The 20,106-nt window shown below is 37.7% G+C and overlaps 1 protein-coding gene and 1 non-coding gene across 11 annotated transcripts in view; both read left to right on the forward strand.

Moving 5' to 3' along the window:
* The window catches only part of SPAG9 (sperm associated antigen 9), a 152,026-nt gene that overhangs the window by 67,264 nt on the left and 64,656 nt on the right, over positions 1 to 20,106 (forward strand). For 6 of the 10 annotated variants that reach the window (XR_009491559.1, XM_005220611.5, XM_005220615.5 and 3 more), the window contains exons 4-5: positions 1,895 to 1,989; positions 7,822 to 7,972. Coding sequence is in view for 9 of the 10 variants with exons in the window: in XM_005220611.5 (XP_005220668.1) it covers positions 1,895 to 1,989; positions 7,822 to 7,972 (246 nt within the window). In the remaining variant the exon portion in view is untranslated. 10 annotated transcript variants of the gene reach the window in all.
* LOC112442830 (small nucleolar RNA SNORD86) lies at positions 12,237 to 12,323 on the forward strand. Its single transcript, XR_003031120.1, has one exon. It is a non-coding gene; the product is annotated as a small nucleolar RNA SNORD86 (small nucleolar RNA).

The raw sequence follows: 20,106 nt of genomic DNA on the forward strand, positions 1-20,106 counted from the left end.
GACTGGTTCCAAATTTGGAAAGGAGTCAAGGCTGCATATTGTCACCCTGCTTATTTGACTTATATGCGGAGTACATCATGAGAAATGCCGGACTGGATGAAGCACAGGTTGGAATCAAGATTTCTGGCAGAAATGTCAACAACCTCAGTTAAGCAGATAACACCCCCTTATGGCAGAAAGTGAAGAGGAACTGATGAAAGTGAAAGAGGAGAATGAGTGAAAATGCTGCCTTAAAACCAACATTCTAAAAACTAAGATCATGGCATCTGGATCCATCATGTCATGGCAAATAGAGAAACAATGGAAACAGTGGCAGACTTTCTTTTCTTGGTATCCAAAATCATTGTGGATGTTAACTGCAGCCATGAAAATAAAAGACACTTGGTCCTTGGGAAAAAAGCTATGACAAACCTAGACAGCATATGAAAAAGCAGAGACATTACTTTTCTGACAAAGGTCCGTCCAGTCAAAGCTATGTTTTTTCCAGTGGTCATGTATGGATGTTGGACCATAGAGAAAGCTGAACGCTGAAGAATTGATGCTTTTGAACTGTGGTGTTGGAGAAGACTCTTGAGAGTCCCTTGAACAGCAAGGAGATGAAACCAGTCAGTCCTAAAGGAAATCAGTCCTGAATATTCATTGGAAAGACTGCTACTGAAGCTGAAGCTCCAATACTTTGGCCACGTGATGCAAAGAACTGACTTATTTGAAAAGACCCTGCCGCTGGGAAAGATTGAAGGCAGGAGGAGAAGGGGACGACAGAGGATGAGATGGCTGGATGGCATCACCAACTCGATGAACATGAGTTTGCGCAAGCTCTGGGAGTTGATGATGGACAGGGAAGCCTGGCGTGTTTCAGTCCATGGGGTCGCAAAGAGTCAGACAGGACTGAGCGACTGAACTAAACTGAAATTGCTAACATAACTTTTCGTATTCATTTTTTTCTTATTCAGATTACTTCAACATCTAGCAAAGCCTTTTTGATTTTATGATGGAAATTGTTTCATTTTACATGTTTTAATACCAGGTTTGGGTCTCTTATAAGTGGAACTATATCAAGAATCAAATCAGGGACTTCCCTGTTGGTCTAGTGACTAAGACTCCATGCTCCCAATGCAGCGGGCCTGAATTCGATCTCTGGTCAGGGAACTAGACCATGCTAAAACTAAGACCCAGCGTAGCCAAAAAAAAAAAAAAAAAGGAATCAAATCAGACTGTAGAATTTCTTGACAGAATTTCTTGATATTCTTGAATTTTTTATTGCCATATTCAGTTTGTGTCTTATGGTTCCTTATTAAAGAGTTAATGTGCTCTGATTTTTCATTTGTTTCAGTTTGCTGCCATTTTTATATGATTATATTAAGTAATGATTCCAGTAAGTTAGCAGGCTAACATAGGAGAGAATATTTTAGCATTCTTTGAACTAAATCTGTAGCAAAAATAAATAAATATCGGTATTAAATTGAAAATTATCTTTACTGAAGTTTCAAGTTAATTTCTTTGTTGTTTCCCACTTTAGCAATGGATTTCTCAAGTGTCATCTGTCCCCGTTAATCAGTAATCTCTTGTCAGTTCCTTCCCAATGTCTATATCCAATTTGTGTTATTTATGTCAGACTTTATATTTAATAGCATTACATATTGTAAAAGAATTTTTTTGCTATGTTAAGCAAAATGTTGGCTACTTTTCCAGACTCTAGCACCTTAAATGTAAGCATTTGCATATCCCTTTGAGAATAAAATAAAATTTCATCCTTAATATTCTTTTATATAGAACATGAGTAGTCCGATAAATAAGAAATTTATATTAAAAGGTTTCCCTTGTTAAAATGTTATACTTTTTTTCCAGGTATTAGTCTTAAAATTTTGTGTATTCTTTTGTTTCTTCAAAATAGATGATCCATAATTATATGGAACACTTAGAAAGAACAAAACTTCATCAGATCTCAGGGAGTGATCAACTAGAATCCACAGCTCATAGTAGAATTAGGTAAGCTTTTTTATATACATTTTTGCCTTGGGAAAAAGGAAAATAAAATAATCTGTTTCTGTTTCTCTCTGTTCTTTAATCCTCAGACAATAGTAGCTCTCTCCCTCCTGTAGTTGGAATGCTATAGGAGGGGGTAGCATAGAAAACAAAACAACTTTCACTAATGAAAAGGTAAATTAATAGCCATTGTTTTCTGATACTTAACAAAGATTGTATAGGTTTAAAATTTTTGTCAGAATGCTGTAAATTTTTCATTTCACCTGTATAATTGGTTTAAAAGTCATTTTTGCTACAGAGAGACATGTTTGAAAGGGTTAGCTAGACTTCTGTTTGATGTAGGAGTGTGAATAAATTATGTAGATCTCCAAGCATTGTAGCCAATGAGCTAAGCCAGGCCTCTTAGTGGGGAGGAAAATAGTTAATAGGCTGGCCTCTGCTCTGGATTGCTGCATAAATGCTAGGAGCAGCAGCTCTATGGTTATGAGGCGGTGAGAGCAGGATGACGTCAGCGCTTCGGAGCTGCAGCAGGATGGAGTGGAAAGCTGCTGCTGATGGCATTGTTTTTGTGGCAGCAGCTGAATGACAGATCCTCACTACAAAGATACCCCTCTGGCCCCTGTGTAGGCCTCCTGGTTCGGGTGTTTCACCATGCCAGCACAGCGCCATGAGTCCTGGATGCATGCTGCTGTTTGTGTTTGGCTTTGTTGGCGGGGCGGTGGTCATTAATTCTGCTATCTTAGTATCTCTCTCCGTCTTGCTGCTTGTGCACTTCTCTATTTCTACCGGAGTGCCAGCTTTGACGCAGAACCTACCAAGGATACTCAGGTACTTCAGTCTCTCTTAGAAGTCCTTTTTTAGTTGGTTTTTCTTTTATTTTTAGCTTTATGGGTGTTCTTTGTAATCATTCATGTTGCAGATTGAAACAATGGAAAATGGCCTGAAGCTAAGACTTCTATTCTTATATATAGTAATTTATAGACTATCGCTTAGGGATATGCTTTGTGTTTGGAAACCACCCACTTAAAAGGATTTTCAGATTGTACTTATACACAAATACAAGGTCAGAGTGGTCTTATTTTAAGCAGAGGGTTCAACTAGTAAAGGGAAAATAGGAGTAGAGCATTGGGTCCAAATGTACACAACCGCTTCATGAGAGCATCTGAGCATTTAGAAGCAAATATCTTTATGGTGGGACTTGTAGTTGATTAGACACAGGCCATAGGTGTTTATTTTGTTCCAATGATCCTTTGACTGTTGGAGGTTCAGGCATCCTTTTTACAGTTTTTGATAGCAGTTCATGGGAACTGACAATTTAAATATTTTCCTCCTACAGCAAAATATATTTGAAGTGAAAGGATTTAAACCTTTTAGGGCAAGGAATTCATTTTTTTCTCCCAATTATTTATGCATCAAAGTTGGAAAGCTTTACAAAGCCTATTCACTATTGTTTTGTCAGATGTTGCCTTTTCTTTGTAGACTTGGGTAACAGATATCCATGCCTGCTTGTGGGGATATCATTAATCTCTGTAGCGTTTCTGCTGGTCACTGTACTTGCATGCTCTAAGAACCATTTTCTATATTTTAGAGGTTTAATGTTGTGGTTTCTTTTGTTTTCTAACTCACCAAGATAAAAATTTGATTTGTTGAGATTTCTGCTTCGTGTGTGGTTTTTAAATGGAGGTTCATAATGTATAGCTTTTATTATGTAAATGTTTACTTAAAACTCAACTCCTAATTGTGGACTTAAAAAGAAATTAAAGTAGTAAATTTCCTCATCCTCATGTTCAACATTAAAGCCCAGAAATTAAATTTCATCTGTGGTCTTAAAACTTGGTCATTTATTTATTTTTTTCCTGATTTTATAAAAACTGGGAGCAATCTTTTTGCTTTGTGTACATTTTAGTACATAAAGGATTTGTGTGTATGTATATATAGGCTTAGGAAATTGAAACTCAAGAACATAAGATTAATTTTAAAGGGCTGTCCTAGGTTTCAGTTCCATTTATGAAGCCAGTACTATGCTGTGGATAAGAGGTTCAGAGTTGGACTACCAGGCTACAAATGCTCTGCCACACATGAGCTATGGGACTTTTGGCAAATTACTTAATCTCTGTACCCGAGTTTCCTCCTTTGAACTTCTTACCCCATTGAGTCATTTTAAAAATTCGTGAGATGATTATTTGTATTTAAACAGTTAAAGATATATTGTAAATTAAACAAGTAAATAATTTTCATAATCATTTATATTTACTCCATTTTTAGTAAAACTATATCAGCTCTAGCTATTTTATTCATAAAATAACATGATTAAATTCAAAGAGTTTCTTGACATAAAAGTTGCTGTTGATCTGACTGAAGGAAGATACCGAAGTCTTTAATATTAAGATTGGCTTCCCAGGTGGTGCTAGTGGTAAAGCACCCATCTGCCGGTGCAGGAGACTTAGAGAGATGGGTTTGATCCCTGGGTCAGAAATACCCCTGGAGGAGGGTGTGGCAGTCCAGATCTCCAGTGTTTTGGCTGGGGAATCCCATGGATGGAGGACACTGATAGGCTACAGTCCATAGAGTTGCAAAGATTCAAACATGACTGAAGCGCAGTTGGCAAGAAGCAGTAGTTCCAGGAAATGTGCATGGGTCTTGGAGTCAAAAAAGGCCTGACTTCGAATCCCGTTTCTTCCAAGAACTAGTGCCCGAAGTCTCTGAGCATCACTTTTCCTAATCTGAAAACAGGAAAAATAATTCTTATTTCCTTGTGAGGATTAAATGAGAATATGTCAATAAATCATCCATTTCAGTGCTTGCCACATTGGTGGGTGTTGAACAAATGTAATCTTTTTACTGCTCTTTATATATATGTATAGTAGATTTTATTAATGATTATTTAAGTGGAAATAAAAATATTTAAAGACATATTTGCAAAGTTATTTATGCACATAGGTAACATTTAAATAACCAATTTAAAAATGGATGTATGGCAGTTTAAAAAATAGATGTAATAAGGACTCTGATGGCTGATTCTGATAGCTTCGTTTCTTGACAGTAGTGTCATTATTGAAACACCTGGTGTTTAAATCTGCCACTTGATATTTTCCCACATGTATTTTCATTCTTTGGTTTCTTCTGTGAGTTTTACTGAAGCATTTACTATATAGTTAAATATATAGTTAATTTATATTTATATATAAATATATAATATATATTTAATATATAGAGTATCAAATATACACACCAATATACATACAGGACCTAATGTTGTCTTTTCAGGGTTTCCTTTTGAAAATAGGACTCTAACTAACATGCATTATTATATGTCCTTCTCCCTCCCTCCAAGTCAGTAAAAAAAAGAGGGAAGAATGGTGTGTAGTAATACTATTTTTCCAGAGTTGAAACAGTATGACCTAGAGCATCATCGACCCTCTTGACAGCTATCAGTTTATGAAGAAAAGTTCCCCCTCTGTAGAGCAGTTTCTCGAGGAAAGTAAAAGCACTGTAAAGGTTTGAATTTTACTCGTATTTTGAACTGTAGATTTTGTAGTTAACAGAAATGGGAAAGTAAAGCTTGGACTCCTAGCTGACTCCTTCCCCCAGTAGTTTTACACTTTTCCAGTATTTGACATGTGTGAAAATGATTGTGTTCTCATTCATAAAGAAATATAACTCTCATGACTGGCCTGTGTTTTTATTTCTGTTGGCAGTGTGATAAATTCGAATGAAGTTTGTATTACTTTTCTATGCATTTGGGGTCAGAGAGTGTTCCATTAAATTCCATCTGATTAAATTCTTGGTCACTTTTTTGCTTAAGTCATCAAGATATGTTAAAAAGAATAAGTAATCCAGTAAATCTAAGATCCTTAGATTTTCAGTTCCCAAAATATGTTGCCTGTCCCAAATTTCCAGTCATCATCACCATCGTTTGATGAAATAAAGGGCGTTTTAAAATCAAGCAGAAAAGATAGGGGAAAGGGGTGAGTCATTCTCAAGAAAGAATAGGTTCTACAATAAGTGGAAACATGTATGTGTATAATGTGTTCTGTATTATCCAGTAAGGATATAATAAATAATGCCTCTTTTTGCTGTGGACTTATGAAAGCTTTTTTGCTGAACCAGCAGTTGGGAAAATCTTGTATAAACAGAATAGCTGACTGCTTTGTTATTTGGTGGTTCTGGCAGGTCATAAAGACAAGCTTAGATTTGGTTTTAAAATCTAACCTTTTATTGTGCTGCCTATGTGTGTTTGAATTTTTCTCCCAAATCAAATAGGAAAAGTATCCCAAGTGTGAAGAAGTGATGAGTAGTTAACTCTGGTAGAGAAAAGTCCTGTTCTGTTTCTTTGTGCATACAACATTGATAGAATACAATCTCTCAACCCTTTTGCTGCACCTAATCTTTAAGACGTTTGACAGTTGTACTAATTCTTCCTGATTGTTGTTAGGAATGAAAGCAATGTACCCTTTGTGTTCAATGAGGACACATTTCAAAAGTGGCTTAAAGTTTCTTGGTATAAAAATAAGCTTACAGAATAAAGATTTATTTAGCAAAACTGAATATTTTCCAACTTTTACGTATAACCTCAGTGTTCCTGTTCTTACAGTTTTACCAGAAGCTCCAAACCTTTAGTGTTTGGTTTCTAGCGAATTTCCATTTGAGTTAATGACCTTCAGAACCAGGCTTGCTTCTACTCTTTAAAAACCCTTTGTATTAACAAAGGATGTGTTTCTCGTTCAAGTTCTGTTATTAAAATTGAAACACTTATTCACTGAAATTTCCCACAAAACACTGGAAACTACAGTTTTTGAAAGAATCTTTGGGCATCCTTGTTTGGAAAAACTGACAGTTGAATTGTCATACATACTGTGATGAAAAGGAACTCATACAGAAAAATATGAGTTCCTGTAGAAAAATATAGTTTTCCTACTTTAGGGGATAAAACTCTGGGGGCAAAAAGAGCCCAACCTAAAAGTTGAGAATTATGCTTTACTCAGGGACGTTTTTAAGGACCATAGTCCGTCAGGGCAGCCTCTCAGATAGCTCTGAGGAACTGTTCGAAACAAGCAAGGGAGGAACTCGGATACTCAGGAGTTTTTGCTAATTACAAAAGACAAACATCTCAAGTTAATGATTTTAGTGCTTTTCTATGGTTGGGAAGCTGGAGGAGTCTGGGCTCACTGAAATTATTTCTTTGATATGTATCTTAACTATCCAGGGCCAGTATCCCGTTTTTCTCCATCCTGAATTCCTCTCAGGGCTCTTCCATCCAGACTGGCTACAGTGGCTAATGGCTGAATGGCAGACAACATTCTATTCTTTCTTGATTGAAATGGCAGGCAACTTTTTTTGGTACATGTTCTTTTGACTATTTAATCAGTAGGCCTGATTTAAACCATGTATTCATTTTCCTCAAGGCAGAAAAAACACACCCTAAGAGACTTGGGTAAGTATTTAGGGATTAATATGAGAAATTGGAAAGCCTAGAGAAGCAGGAGTGGGGGTCATTTGCAGTTCCCTAAGGCTGACCTAAGCATGGTGAAACTGTAGCAGCTCCCCTTGCTGTGAAACCACACCACAGACTGCTTCCTGAGCAAGGAACTCATCAGTAACTTAAGATTTTCTAAACTATTTTTTTACTACCTTTCTTAATTGATTTCTTGGGGCTTAATTTAAGTTGTGAGACTTCGCCCTTTCTCTTTGGTAAGTCGACGTGTTCAGATAGGCACACAGTATTATTCAAGAGTGATGACTCTAGAGCAGTGACAGCCCAGGTTTATTACTTACAGTCATGATGGATAAACTTAAAAATGATTAATGCTTAGTTCTTCTGCCTTCTCCAAATAGAAAAGAACGTCCTATATCGTTAGGGATTTTCCCTTTACCTTCTGGAGACGGATTGCTTACGCCTGACACTCAGAAAGGTGGCGAGACCCCTGGATCAGAACAATGGAAATTTCAGGAATTAAGTCAACCACGTTCTCATACCAGTCTGAAGGTAAGCTTTCTCCTATGAAAATCTTCAGTTTGTTTTATAAGCTTTCTTATCCAAATTGAAGTGCTAGACAACCAGAAGAAAATGAAATAGTATGTGTACATTTTTTTTGGTAAAACTAATGCTTTTTTTAAATTGGAAATAAGTTCTTCCCAAAGAGTTCATTTTGTATTACTCATTTTTCAAGTTTTATAGGAAAACAGAGTCAAGCATCGTTACGTCTTGATTGTCATACTAATGACCAACATTTCGATTTCATTTAGGCTGTTTCTATTTGATTTACATTATATGAATTTAGGATGGGGTGATCAGTGAACCTATGTTTTTAAGAATTGAAAATTATTGCCACCTAAAATCCTTGGTTCACTGCTGGGAAGCTTCACAATTTAATAGGGCTTTGCTTTAAAAAAAAAACAAAAGGAAGTGGCAACCCACTCCAGTATTCTTGCCTGGAAAATTCCATGGATAAAGGAGCCTGGCAGGCTGCAGTCCACGGGGTCCGTAGCAAAGAGTCGGACACGGCTGAGTGACAGCAAAACAACTTCCTCAACACCTTCATAAAGCAATATCCAAAAGTGAAGTGTGTTTAGCTAAAAAGGCCTGGTGTTATTATATTCTTGACCAAGAACTTGTTACAAAATAAGTTGTAAATATAAATACTAATATATTCTAAGAGTGGAGATATACTAATAATTAAAAATATTTGAAGTTATAGTCTATATCTTATAAAGTGGAATATTTATAAAGGGAACTGATTATAAAGGAACCTTGTTATATTAGTATATCTACTCTGTCATGAAACAGACCACCTAAATGAATACAGTTGAGTTACTTACATCTCTCTCTCTCTTTTCTGGTCTCTTTCTCCAAATTACTTATCATGGCTTAAATACTCAGGTAACTCTTTTTTTTTTTTTAATTTGTTTTTAATTTATTTGGCTGCACTGAGTCTTAGTTGTGACACACAGGGTATTTAGTTGTGGCATGTGGGTGTAGTTCACTAAGAATAAACCCAGGCCCCCGCACTGGAAGCTCAGATTCTTAGCCACTGGAGCATCAGGGAAGTCCCCTTAGATAGCTCTTATGATACCTCTAAAATATGAAGACATTTACTTATTTATTTTGTTTCTCTCCACTAAGAATGTAAGATCCATGCGGTTTATTTACTGCCATGTCCCTAGCACTTAGAAAAGGTGCCTAGCACGTAGTGGTCTCTCAGAACATGTTTGTCAAATGAATTATTTGTTTTAGGTGTTAGAAAGATTCTTTTGACATAATGTAAATAGTCTGTTTCTCAGCTCTAGTAAGTAGAGGCATTTAGAACCATTTCATTGATCTTTGAAATGTGCTCAAAACAGTAAGAAGTAAATAAATATTTCATAGCTTTGCTCCCACTGCAAACTATTTTTAACAGTAGGCCTAACTTCACGTTTTTTCCATTCTCTGACTAGTTATAAAGTGATTAACAGATGGATTTGAACAGGGGAGTTGGGTCCTCCCTAGGGATACTAAGGTATGTATTCCCAAGAGAGGTTTTTAAAATGAAATCCAGTCTGTTTCTACTGTGGACATGGAGCCAGTAAATGAGATAAAGGCTTAACAGGACTTCCCCTGGTGGTCCAGTGGTTAAGAATCCACCAGCCAATGCAGGGGAAGTGGATTAGACTCCTGGTTTGGGAAGATTCCACATGCTGTGGGGCAGCTAAGCCTGTGTACCACAACTGCTGGAGGTCATGCGCCATAACTCCTGAAGCCTGTGCGCCCTAGAGTCCATGCTCTGCAACAAGAGAAGCCATCACCATGAGAAACCTTCACACTGCAATTAGAGAGTAGCCCCTGCTTGCTGCACTAGAGAAAGCCCACGTGTAGCAGCAGACCCAATGCAGCATCTCCCCCCACCCCAAAAGGGATAAGTTTGTGAGATATGTCTCATAATCAGGACATATTTTACTATTTACTTAAGTCTTTGTTATTAATCAGATGTCTTTTTCTAACTTTGCAAAAGCCTGGGAGTTGGGTTTAGAGTTCACATGTAGATTGCATTAAACAAACACACTAGTCTTGGTTTCCATGTCTGACAGAAGTGGGACTAGACCATCTCTATTGTAATGTGTTTTTCAACTTTCATTTTTCTAAGAACTTTGAGGATGATCTAGCTCTATTAAGAGTATGCTTGTAATATTAATTTTACTGGCACTTTTTTTGTGTGAAGTAAGGTTAAGGTGAAAATGTTGTGTGAGAAAACCAGGGAAACTATGGCAGAAGAATGGCAGTAAAGGAGATTTGGCCATGATTATAAATTTATGGACCTTTTTTGTTGCTTTATTGCAGATTTCTCCCTGTGAGAGAGTTGTAGTCAACAAGGTTATATCGTCAGGTATACTATACCATTTAATGTAAGGAACTTGAGCATCTGTAGATTTTGGTAAACACAGGGAGTTCTGGAACAATCCCCTGCAGATAACAAGGGATAACTGTAATGGAATATCTGCCAAGACTGGTGCACCTAGAAAATATACATGTTGTTCTTAAAAAAACTTAAAAAGAAGTATTTGTACATATTTATTCCTTATTTGTTGTATTTTTGTTGGGAAAATCAACAGATAAATAAATGGAAGCGTGGAGTTTCAAGTAGTGTTATGTACTGTTTTTATAAAACAAAGTAAGGGTCTAGAGAATAGTAGTAAGAAGGGGTAGCTAAGGAATTTCTCTTGGAAGTGGTGACTTGTGCCCTGAAAAGAAGATGTACAGGCATGGAAAGGTCCAGAGGAATATGTGTTTCAGGATGGTCAAATAGCATCTGTAAAGACCTCAAGGTGGGGACAGACTTTAGCATGGTTGAAGAATGTGTTTTTTTTTTTTTTCTGTTCATCCTATTCCTCTGAGACTTTAATTCTACTTACTACAACAGTGTGCCTTTTTTTACAGTTATCCAAAATATCCATCTTTCTAAACATGAAAAATTCCCATTCCCTTGCTACATTGTAGCAGCATTTGATACATTTGAATACTCTCTGCTTCTTGAAATGCTTTTTTTCACTTTGCTCCCAGGATACTTCTCCCCACGCCCCCCAACCCCCCAGTCTCTGGTATTCTTCACAGGTCCTTTTCCTTTGCTGATTTTGGACTTCTAAATGTTGGAGTTCTCTAGGGCTTAAAACTCAGCCCTCTGCTCTACTTAATCTAGGTAACTCAAGTTTCATGTCTGTAAGTACCATCCACCCATCAGCTTTCAGAAATTTTAATCTCTGACCTTTCTCGAACTCCACACGTTTGCATCCAGTTGCTTTTCTTTATAGTTTTCCCACATACGCATTTGTGTCCTGCTTAGGTTAACCACCAGTAGAAGTACTCTGTCAAGGCCAATCTAAATGCCACAGCTTACATTGAAGCTTCACCTGACACCTTTTTGATGGTCCTCAAATCTGGTTTAGAGATCAGTTTAAAGCTGAAAGCAGAAGAGTATTATACTGTATCACTAACAGAAATTTTTGACTGGGGGGCTTCTGGTGAAATTGGTAAAAAGGAACTTCTTACATTAAATGGCATTTTCTGTTGAAAATGTATTATAAAAATGCTAAGGCTGGGGGCTTCCCTGGTGGCTCAGTGGTTCAGGCCTAATTGGAGATGTGAATGGGGGAGCAGATATACTAGGTATGATAGTTTATCTGAAGTAGTATAATACTGTTTTAAAAATTGATTTTTAAAATGACTTAACCAAACATTTCTTTAAAATGTTCCTAACTGGGACTTCCCTAGTGGTTCCGTGGTAAAGAATCTGCCTGCCAATGCAGGTGTCACGGGTCTGATCCCTGATCTGGGGAGACCCCACATGCTGCAGAGCATCTAAGCCTATATGCCACAACTGCTGAGAGCCCAGGAACCATAACTGCTGAGCCCACGTGCCACAGCTGCTGATGCCCTTGCCCCCTAGAGTCCGTGCTCTACCACAAGAGATGCCACCACAGTGAGAATCCTGCACACTGAAACTAGAGGGGAGCCCTTGCTTGCTGCAGCAGGAGAAAAGCCCGGATAGCTCAAGACTCAGCAAAGCCCAAAAATAATAAGTAAATAAACAAAAATTAAAAAGCTAAGGCTGGAAATGGTCAAAAATGTTAAGGTAAGGTTGTTCCTCCAACTGAATTATATTCATGAAAAAAGGAAATAGTATGTAGGTTACTCAAGAAGTAAGTAGCTGTGGTTGGAGGAAAGTAAAAGGATATCTTGAGTTGCCAGGGTAGAGGGAAAAGTACTCTTAGAATGGGACATTCATGGTGATGGCTGATCAGGGCTCTCTCACTTAAACAGGCCTCTTGCTGTAGGGTTGATGGCCAGTCCTAGTGTCTGAGTGATTTCCTGGGTCCAGCAAAGGGATCAGATTTCCAGACTCATTTTCTACTCTACCGTCATTGACCAAGCAGCTGCCAAGAACAGAGGCCACCTCTCCTAATACCTGGCAAAATAAAGGCAGTATTGCCTCACAATTTGATTGCTTCTCTGAGGTACCCACCAGTGTATTTGGGGAAAAGCTTCGAGAACAAGTTGAGGAGGGACTGTCCTTCTGTGTATTAGATTGGAGAGGTTCCACAAAAGAAATCTGCATGTCATGAAGGAGGCAGTGATTCAGGCAGATAAAGTAGCTGCTGAGATTACTAGGAAGCTGGAGAAACAGAAGAAACACTTGAATAAGGAAAAGAAAAGGCTGGCTGTGATTGCCCTGGCATCTTCAGAAAACAGTAGTGCCCCGGAGGAATGAGGAGACAAGTAAAAGACTCCAAAAGAAGAAAAAGCAAAAGTCTGAGAAGGCTCCCTGGGAGAATGGAATGGAAGACTCATCTTATTACCTCCAAACCCAAGAAAAAGAAATCTTTTTCCAAGGAGGAGCTAGTTAGTAACAATATTGAAGAGACAGCTGGCTATAGAAGTCTTTCCAAGTTTTCCCAAAGAGGAATCAGTTAATGACCCTGAAGAGTCAGGAAACGAGGGTCCCCCCCAAAAAAGAGGAAATTCTCTTCCAAGGCGGACCCACTCAGCAGTAGACTTTAAGAGGCTTCTGCTAGCAATAACAGAAAGTGAAAGTCACTCAGTCCTGTGTCCGAGTCTTTGCGACCCCATGGACTATACAGTCCATCGAATTCTGCAGGCCAGAATACTGGAGTGGATAGCCTTTCCCTTCTCTAGGGGATCTTCCCAACCCTGGGACTGAACCCAGGTCTCCTGGATTGCAGGCAGATACTTTACCGGCTGAGCCACAAGGGAAGCCCAAGAATACTGGAGTGGGTGGCCTATCCCTTCTCCAGCAGATCTTCCCGACCCAGGAATTGAACCAGGGTCTCCTGCCTTGCAGGTGGATTCTTTACCAACTGAGCTATCAGGGAAGCCCCTTTACAAACTGAGCTATCAGGGAAGCAAGAATGGTGGCTCCAAGAAAAAGGAAAAGCTCCAAAAACTATCCCAGAAAAGTTAGAATGGACATTTTCCTAGTGAGGCATAACTTGCAGAGGTATTTCCCTGTGCATCCTCTAGAGCCCTATAAAATTAAAAACAAGCCAACAACAACAAAAATGGGACAGACTGGGTTGTTTGTGTGCTTAGAAGAAGAGTCCAATGTAAAAAGAAATTGAAAACAAGGGAATGAAGGAAGATGAATAATACATCAGAATTGCAGAGGAAGGGCCAGGGGGAAGGGACCACATATACCAACTGCCATTAAAATCTACTTTACTGATAGGACACCTCACTTTGTCCTAATCTCTTGCCATTACAAGCAATGCTGAGTTGGATAAACCTTGTACCTAATTTTGTGCTGGTATTTATAGTTCCCATAAGTGGGATTGCTGAATCAAAGCCCGTATTTCAGATTTTGCTAGATATCACCAAATTGCCTGCCAAGGGATGGTAGCCGTTTGTGTTCTCACCAGCTGTGTTGTGTAAGTTCTTCATTGCTTTACAAGTTTAGAGTTCAGATATCTCTCCCTTGTGCCCATATATAGAAAGAGAACAGAATGTTTTAAATATTGAAAATACGCTATACATAAAATTGTCACAGTTTTTAGACCTTGGTTGGTATCACTTTGGCAGTGATTTCATAGATCCCATCTAGTTTCACATGTACGCATATGTATGTGTATATGCAGCTGTGCATGGATATGCACCTGCACATGCCTAAGACATGCGGACGTGCAAATCTGTATATGTATCCAAAAAGGTTATTAGTTTTCATTTTAAGAGTCTCCTAGGTTGTTGGTTATTCATGGAATGTGACTTTTAAAACAGAGAAAAAACAATTTTAGCTAAAAGCAATTGGGTTGGTACCTACTTACGAAAGTTTTAGAGTTCTTTTAAAACTGCATGACTTGAACTACTTGAGTGGAGCTTCTGTGAGAAGGTCTTGTTAGCAGGGTTTGGTGTATAAAGCCAGCGGTCAATGCGTGCTGCATTCTTCAGAGGATGTGCTTAGCATGCAAAACGAAAAATGCCTGAACAAAGCCAGCATTCTTGTTTAGAAGAATTTTCCATCCTCCTCCATTTATGTTTAGTCGTTCCTATTTCTTGAGTTTTCCCAAGCTTGAATCTTTGTAGTAGTTAAACCTTACTCTTGTGTCTTCTGTGATTAAAAATCCTGTCATAAAATGCATGTATGATTTTACATTTCAAAACAGTTAATGCTCTTGGTTGTTTTTTGTTTTTTTAACATTTCGTTTTTAGACATTTTAGACTTAGAGAAAAGTTGCAAAAACAGTACAGAGGGAACGATACCCATCACCTGCCATCCACCAATATTAACTAACCACGATAAGATGATTAAAACTAAAAAATTAACATTGGTACAATACTATTAGCTGAACTACAGACTTTTATTCAGATTTTGCCAATTTTCCCACCAGTGTTCTTTTTTGGTTCCAGGATCCAGTCCAGGATCCCACATTGCATTAAGTTATGTTGCCTCAGTCCCTTCTAATATGTGAGCTTCTCAGTCTTTGCTTGTCTTTCATGACCTTCAGGCTGAAAGAATACTGGTTGGTTATTTTGTAGACTGTCTCTAAATTTGGGCTTCTCTGATGGTTTCTCATGGTTAGATTGAGGCTATCTATTTTTAATAAGGTTGCTACAGAAGCAGCATGCTGTAATGGTGATGTTAACCTTGATTGCTTGGTTCATCTAGTGTATGTTGCATTTCTCCACTATAAAGTTATTGTTTTTCTCTTTATAATTTGATTAATAAATATCTTGGTGGATATATTTTGAGACTGTGCTGATATCCTGTTTCTCAAACTTTCATTTACTGATTTTAGTACCCATCAGTGAATCTTAGCTACAATAATCATTACTGTGGTGTTCTCATGCTTATTTTCTATTTTCTTCATTCTGCATTTATTAACTGGAATTCTTTTGGGAAGGGAGAGCTACACATTCCCTCCCTTCTTTCTTTCCTTGTTTGAACTAATAGATATTGTTTTATTCTATAAGTTATCCAACACTGTTATAGTAAGTCCCATACATATGAACAAGTTCCATTTTCAAAGCACGTTCTTAAATCCAATTTGTAAGTCTGACAAAGTTAGCCTAGTTATCCAACTAACATAACCAGTCAAATGGTACTGTGCTGTAACAGGTTTATAAATACTTTTCACACAAATAAAAACAAACACAGAAAATAAAGAAAACTTTTTAATCTTACAGTATAGTACCTTTAAAAGCATAGTAGTACAACAGGCAAGAAGGGTTGCTGACTAGAGGAGGGAGAGAAGATTGGAGATGGTGGAGCTGAAAGATCGTCAGCAGTAGGAGACTCCCAGTTTCACTCATACCTGACATTGATGGAATGCACATTCTCATTTTTGCAAGTTTGAAACTTGCAGTTTTGTGTGTAGGGTACTTACTATATTTATTTTGTTGCTCAAATGGTTTCAGCGTAGGACATCAGGAGCTCTTTCAGGAGTCATCCTAATACCCTTTATGCCCACACTCTTCTGAGTCCTTCCTTCCTGACACCACCAGATGCTCCAGGCTCTTGTATTTTCCCTGTACCTGCTGTGCAATTGACTGCTTCTCAAAGAAACCCTAGTTCTGTTTATTGGAGAAAATATTTAGGAACCAACATCTAGGCACTAAATGTGCTTATGGATTGGAATGTGATTGCTTCTAGGCCCTTTCTTCCTTTGATCCTTATGTTGGGTTTTTCCATTGGTTTATATTATACATTATTTCCTTTGGATTTTTATATTCGTATTTACAGTAGAGTAAAATAAAAATAGAGTTTTAAGAAAAATGGATTATTTGTTATAATATTTTATGTTTTGCTTGAGATTATTAATAGTAAATAATACTCAAATTAAGACTTATTTATTAATAATTGAGGCTTATTTAATAAGTTATTAAATTATTGCTTATTAAAACTTATTTAATAAGTCTCTTAATCTGGCAAAGAAACCAGACAGCCAAGTCCAGAAAGCAGTGAGTCCCAAACAAGATGTCCCAAAGAGACTCACACCAAGCCACAGTTAAAATGTCAGAAGATCCCACATGCCTCATGGCCAAAAACCAGAGTATAAACAACAGAAGCGGGCTTCCTGGTGGCTCAGTGGTAAAGGATCTGCCTTCCAATGCAAGAGACACAGGTTCGATCCCTGGGCCGGGAAGATCCCACATGCTTTGGAGCAACTAAGCCCACAACCACTGGGCTTGTGCTCTAGAGCCCGGGAGCTGCCACTACTGAAGCCCGTGTGCCCTGAAGCCTGTGCCCCACAACCAGGGAGGCCACTGCAGCGAGAGGTGCGCACGGCACCTAGAGAGTGGCCCCACACGCCGCAACTGGAGACAGCCCGCACCGCACTGAAGACCCAGCAGAGCCCCCCAGAAGAACTGTGATGGAGGGTTATCTTTTTTGCTTTTAGGGTGCTGACAAGATTCTGACTCCTGTTCTAAGTGCAGCTTACTCAGATGTATTCTCTTTGTGAAAATTGAGCTGTACACTTGTGGTATGTGAACTTACTTGTACGTGTATTATGCTTCAGTTTTTTACCAAAAAAATCTCTCCTTTAGTGTCTTTCCCCTCCCTCAAGGCAACTTCTGTAATCAGTTTCTTGTGTCCTTCCTGAGTTATTTTAAGCATATGAAAGCTTACATCTATTTTTTTCCCTACAAGTACTGTATGAATCAGACTTCACTTTACTTTTTTTCTCCCTTTCACTTTATATGTCTTGTGAATTGCTCAATTTCTGCTTTTTTAATTGATCTGGGAGCATCCTCCTAGCTCTGAATTACAAAATTGGAGGTCTAAAAGAGAAGCAGTTCTCAAAGACATCATGCTGAATGATGGAAGTCTTAGATAAAAGAATACATGCTCTGGGGTACCAACTATATGAAGTTTTATATAATGGAAAATGAATGTATGGTCGGGACAAAATTAGAACAGTAGTTGTCTCTGGTGGGATGTGAGTGGGATTGACTAAGAAAGGGCCTGAGGGAAATATCTAGGATGATGGTAATGTACTGTATCTTGATAGGGGGTTGGGTTAGACAGATGGATGCGTTTGTCAACACTCAGCAAAATACAATTTGTGCATTTTATGTAAGTTTAACTCAAAAATATGTAAAACAGATACTGAGCTCTAGTTGATGACATGTGTGCTGAAATGTTTAGGGCTGAAGTGCATTGGTGATGACAATGTCTTTGAAATGCATCTTGGACTGGTAGAAAGATGGGTAGTTATGTGATAAAGAATAGTAAAGAGTAGAATAGTAAAATGCTAATGGGTAGAAACGAGGTGATGAGTATGTGGGTGTTCACTGAAAAATTCTAAAAGTAAAATGTTGGGAGGAAAGAGAAAGCAAGCAAGCTGGGTATTGCCTGGACAAAACATGATGAACCATTTTAAAGTATACAGTCAGGTGGCGTTTAGTGCATTCGCAATGTTGTATAACCACCGCCTCTCTCGTTTCAAAGCTTCATCACCATTGAGACTTTGATTAGAGGTTACATTTATTCCTAAGTATTTTATTCTTTTTATGCTATTGTAAATGAAGTTGTTTTCTTAATTATCTTCTTGGATTGTTTGTTGCAACTGATTTTTGTGTGTTGATTTTGTATCTTGGAACTTTGCTGAATTCATTTATTAGCTTTAACTTTGTGTGTGTAATCTTTAGGGTTTTCTCGATATAAGATCGTGTTGTCAGTGAATAGAGATAATTTTACTTCTTCTTTTCTAATTTGAACGCCTGTCTGTTTGCTCTGCCTACAACCTCTAATATAATATTTACTGAAGTGGCAAAAGTGGACATTGTCCCTAATTCTAAGGGGAAACTTAGTCTTTTACCACTGAGTATGTTTTTAGCCATGGTTTTCATATATGGCTTTCATCATAGTGAGTTTCTTTCTGTTTCTCGTTCACTAAGTGTTTTTATTGTGAAAAGATGTGGAATTTTGTCATTCTGTTATTGCATCAATTGAGATGATTTGGGGGTTTTTTCCTTCATTCTATTAAGGTGACATATCACATGGATTAATTTTTGTCTGTTGACCCATTCTAAAATTGCAGGAATAAATCCCATTTGATCATAGTGTATAAACCTTTTAATGTACTGCTTTGGTTTGCTTGTGTTTTGTTCAGTACTTCTATGTCAGTAGTTGTAAAGGATATTTGTAATTTTCTTGTAGTGTCTTTGCCTGTCTTTGGTATCAGTGTAAAAGTTTTCAAAATATATGCTGGGATGCAAAAAAAAATGGATTATATGTTGTAATTTTTTTTGGTTTCCTTGGGACAGAGCATAAGGAATATTATTTAATATTAATATTAAATAATTGTTATTTAATAATTCTCAAATTAAGACTTATTTAATAATTGAGACTTATTTATAAATCTCAAAATACATCCAGCAATAATTGAATAATATTAAATAATAATACAAATGTATTACTTTAGCTGCACCGGTCTTTGTTGCTGCCCCGGCTTTCTGTAGCTGTGGCGAGCGTGGTAGCGCACAGGCTTCTCGTTGCCGTGGCTTCTCTAGTGGCGGATCAGCGGCTGTAGAGCATGGAGGCTCCATAGTTGCAACACGGGCTCTAGAGTGTGGGCTCAGTAGTTGTGGTACATGGACTTAGTTTCCCCATGGCATGTGGAATCGTCCCAGAGTAGGGATCAAACCCATGGCCCCGGCAGTGGCAGGCAGATTCTTAACTACTGCACCACCAGGAAAGTCCTTAACTTCAGTTGTTATTTACCAACTTTCCCACTCAGGTATATCCTTATTTGATAACTTCAGGAATTATCCACAGCTGACAATGGGGGTTTAAAGGGAAAACTGAGTTAAGATTTACTCTTCTTAATATTTTGGTACTTTCCCATTCATTCATTCATTCATTTTTATTGAGGTATAACTGACAACATTATAAGATTCATACTTAAAAGGGAAGGCCCTTTTAAACTCTTGCGTAGAAAAGATGCAGTAGATTAGTTCTTTTTTACTGGGTGTTAATGTTAATAAATAAGATTTTCTCCCCCCCTCTTTTTGGCATATTTATTATGTTGTGTGTTGACCCAGATGCTTGCTTGTGTATGTTGAGAATGGAAACTGGTAAAACTTGGTTGGTTAAAAATAACACTGTTAAAAATTATGGTATTTAAACCTTATATTTCTAATGTGACTTCTTTTGTAGTAATTGGCACATGCATATTTATTACTATTGATGTTTAATGTTTAAACAAACTCTTAGGAAAATAGCTTTAAGTATTTTCTGTTGAAGAAAAATTACTTTGCTTTTTACATTAAAAAACTTTGATACCTACTGGGTCACAAACAATGCCAGATGCTAGAAATGTAAAGTTGATCTGAGATCACATATTTTATAAAGCAGGCTTAATAATTCTTTTAAAAGGTTATATTAATAAGGTTTCACAATCAAATATATTGAATCTAGAGTAAAAAATGTAAATTCCATTCCTTCCCCTCAGTTATTGGTGTATCCTCAGTTGGTATATTCTTCATGCTCCTTTCTTCACATCTGCACATGAAAAGTGAAAGTAAAAGTTGCTCAGTCATGTCCGACTCTTTGTGACCCCATGGATTATACTGGAGTGGGTAGCCTTTCCCTTCTCCAGGGATTATACTGGAGTGGGTAGCCTTTCCCTTCTCCA

This window comes from Bos taurus, chromosome 19, assembly GCF_002263795.3.
Source record: "Bos taurus isolate L1 Dominette 01449 registration number 42190680 breed Hereford chromosome 19, ARS-UCD2.0, whole genome shotgun sequence".
NCBI lineage: Eukaryota > Metazoa > Chordata > Mammalia > Artiodactyla > Bovidae > Bos > Bos taurus.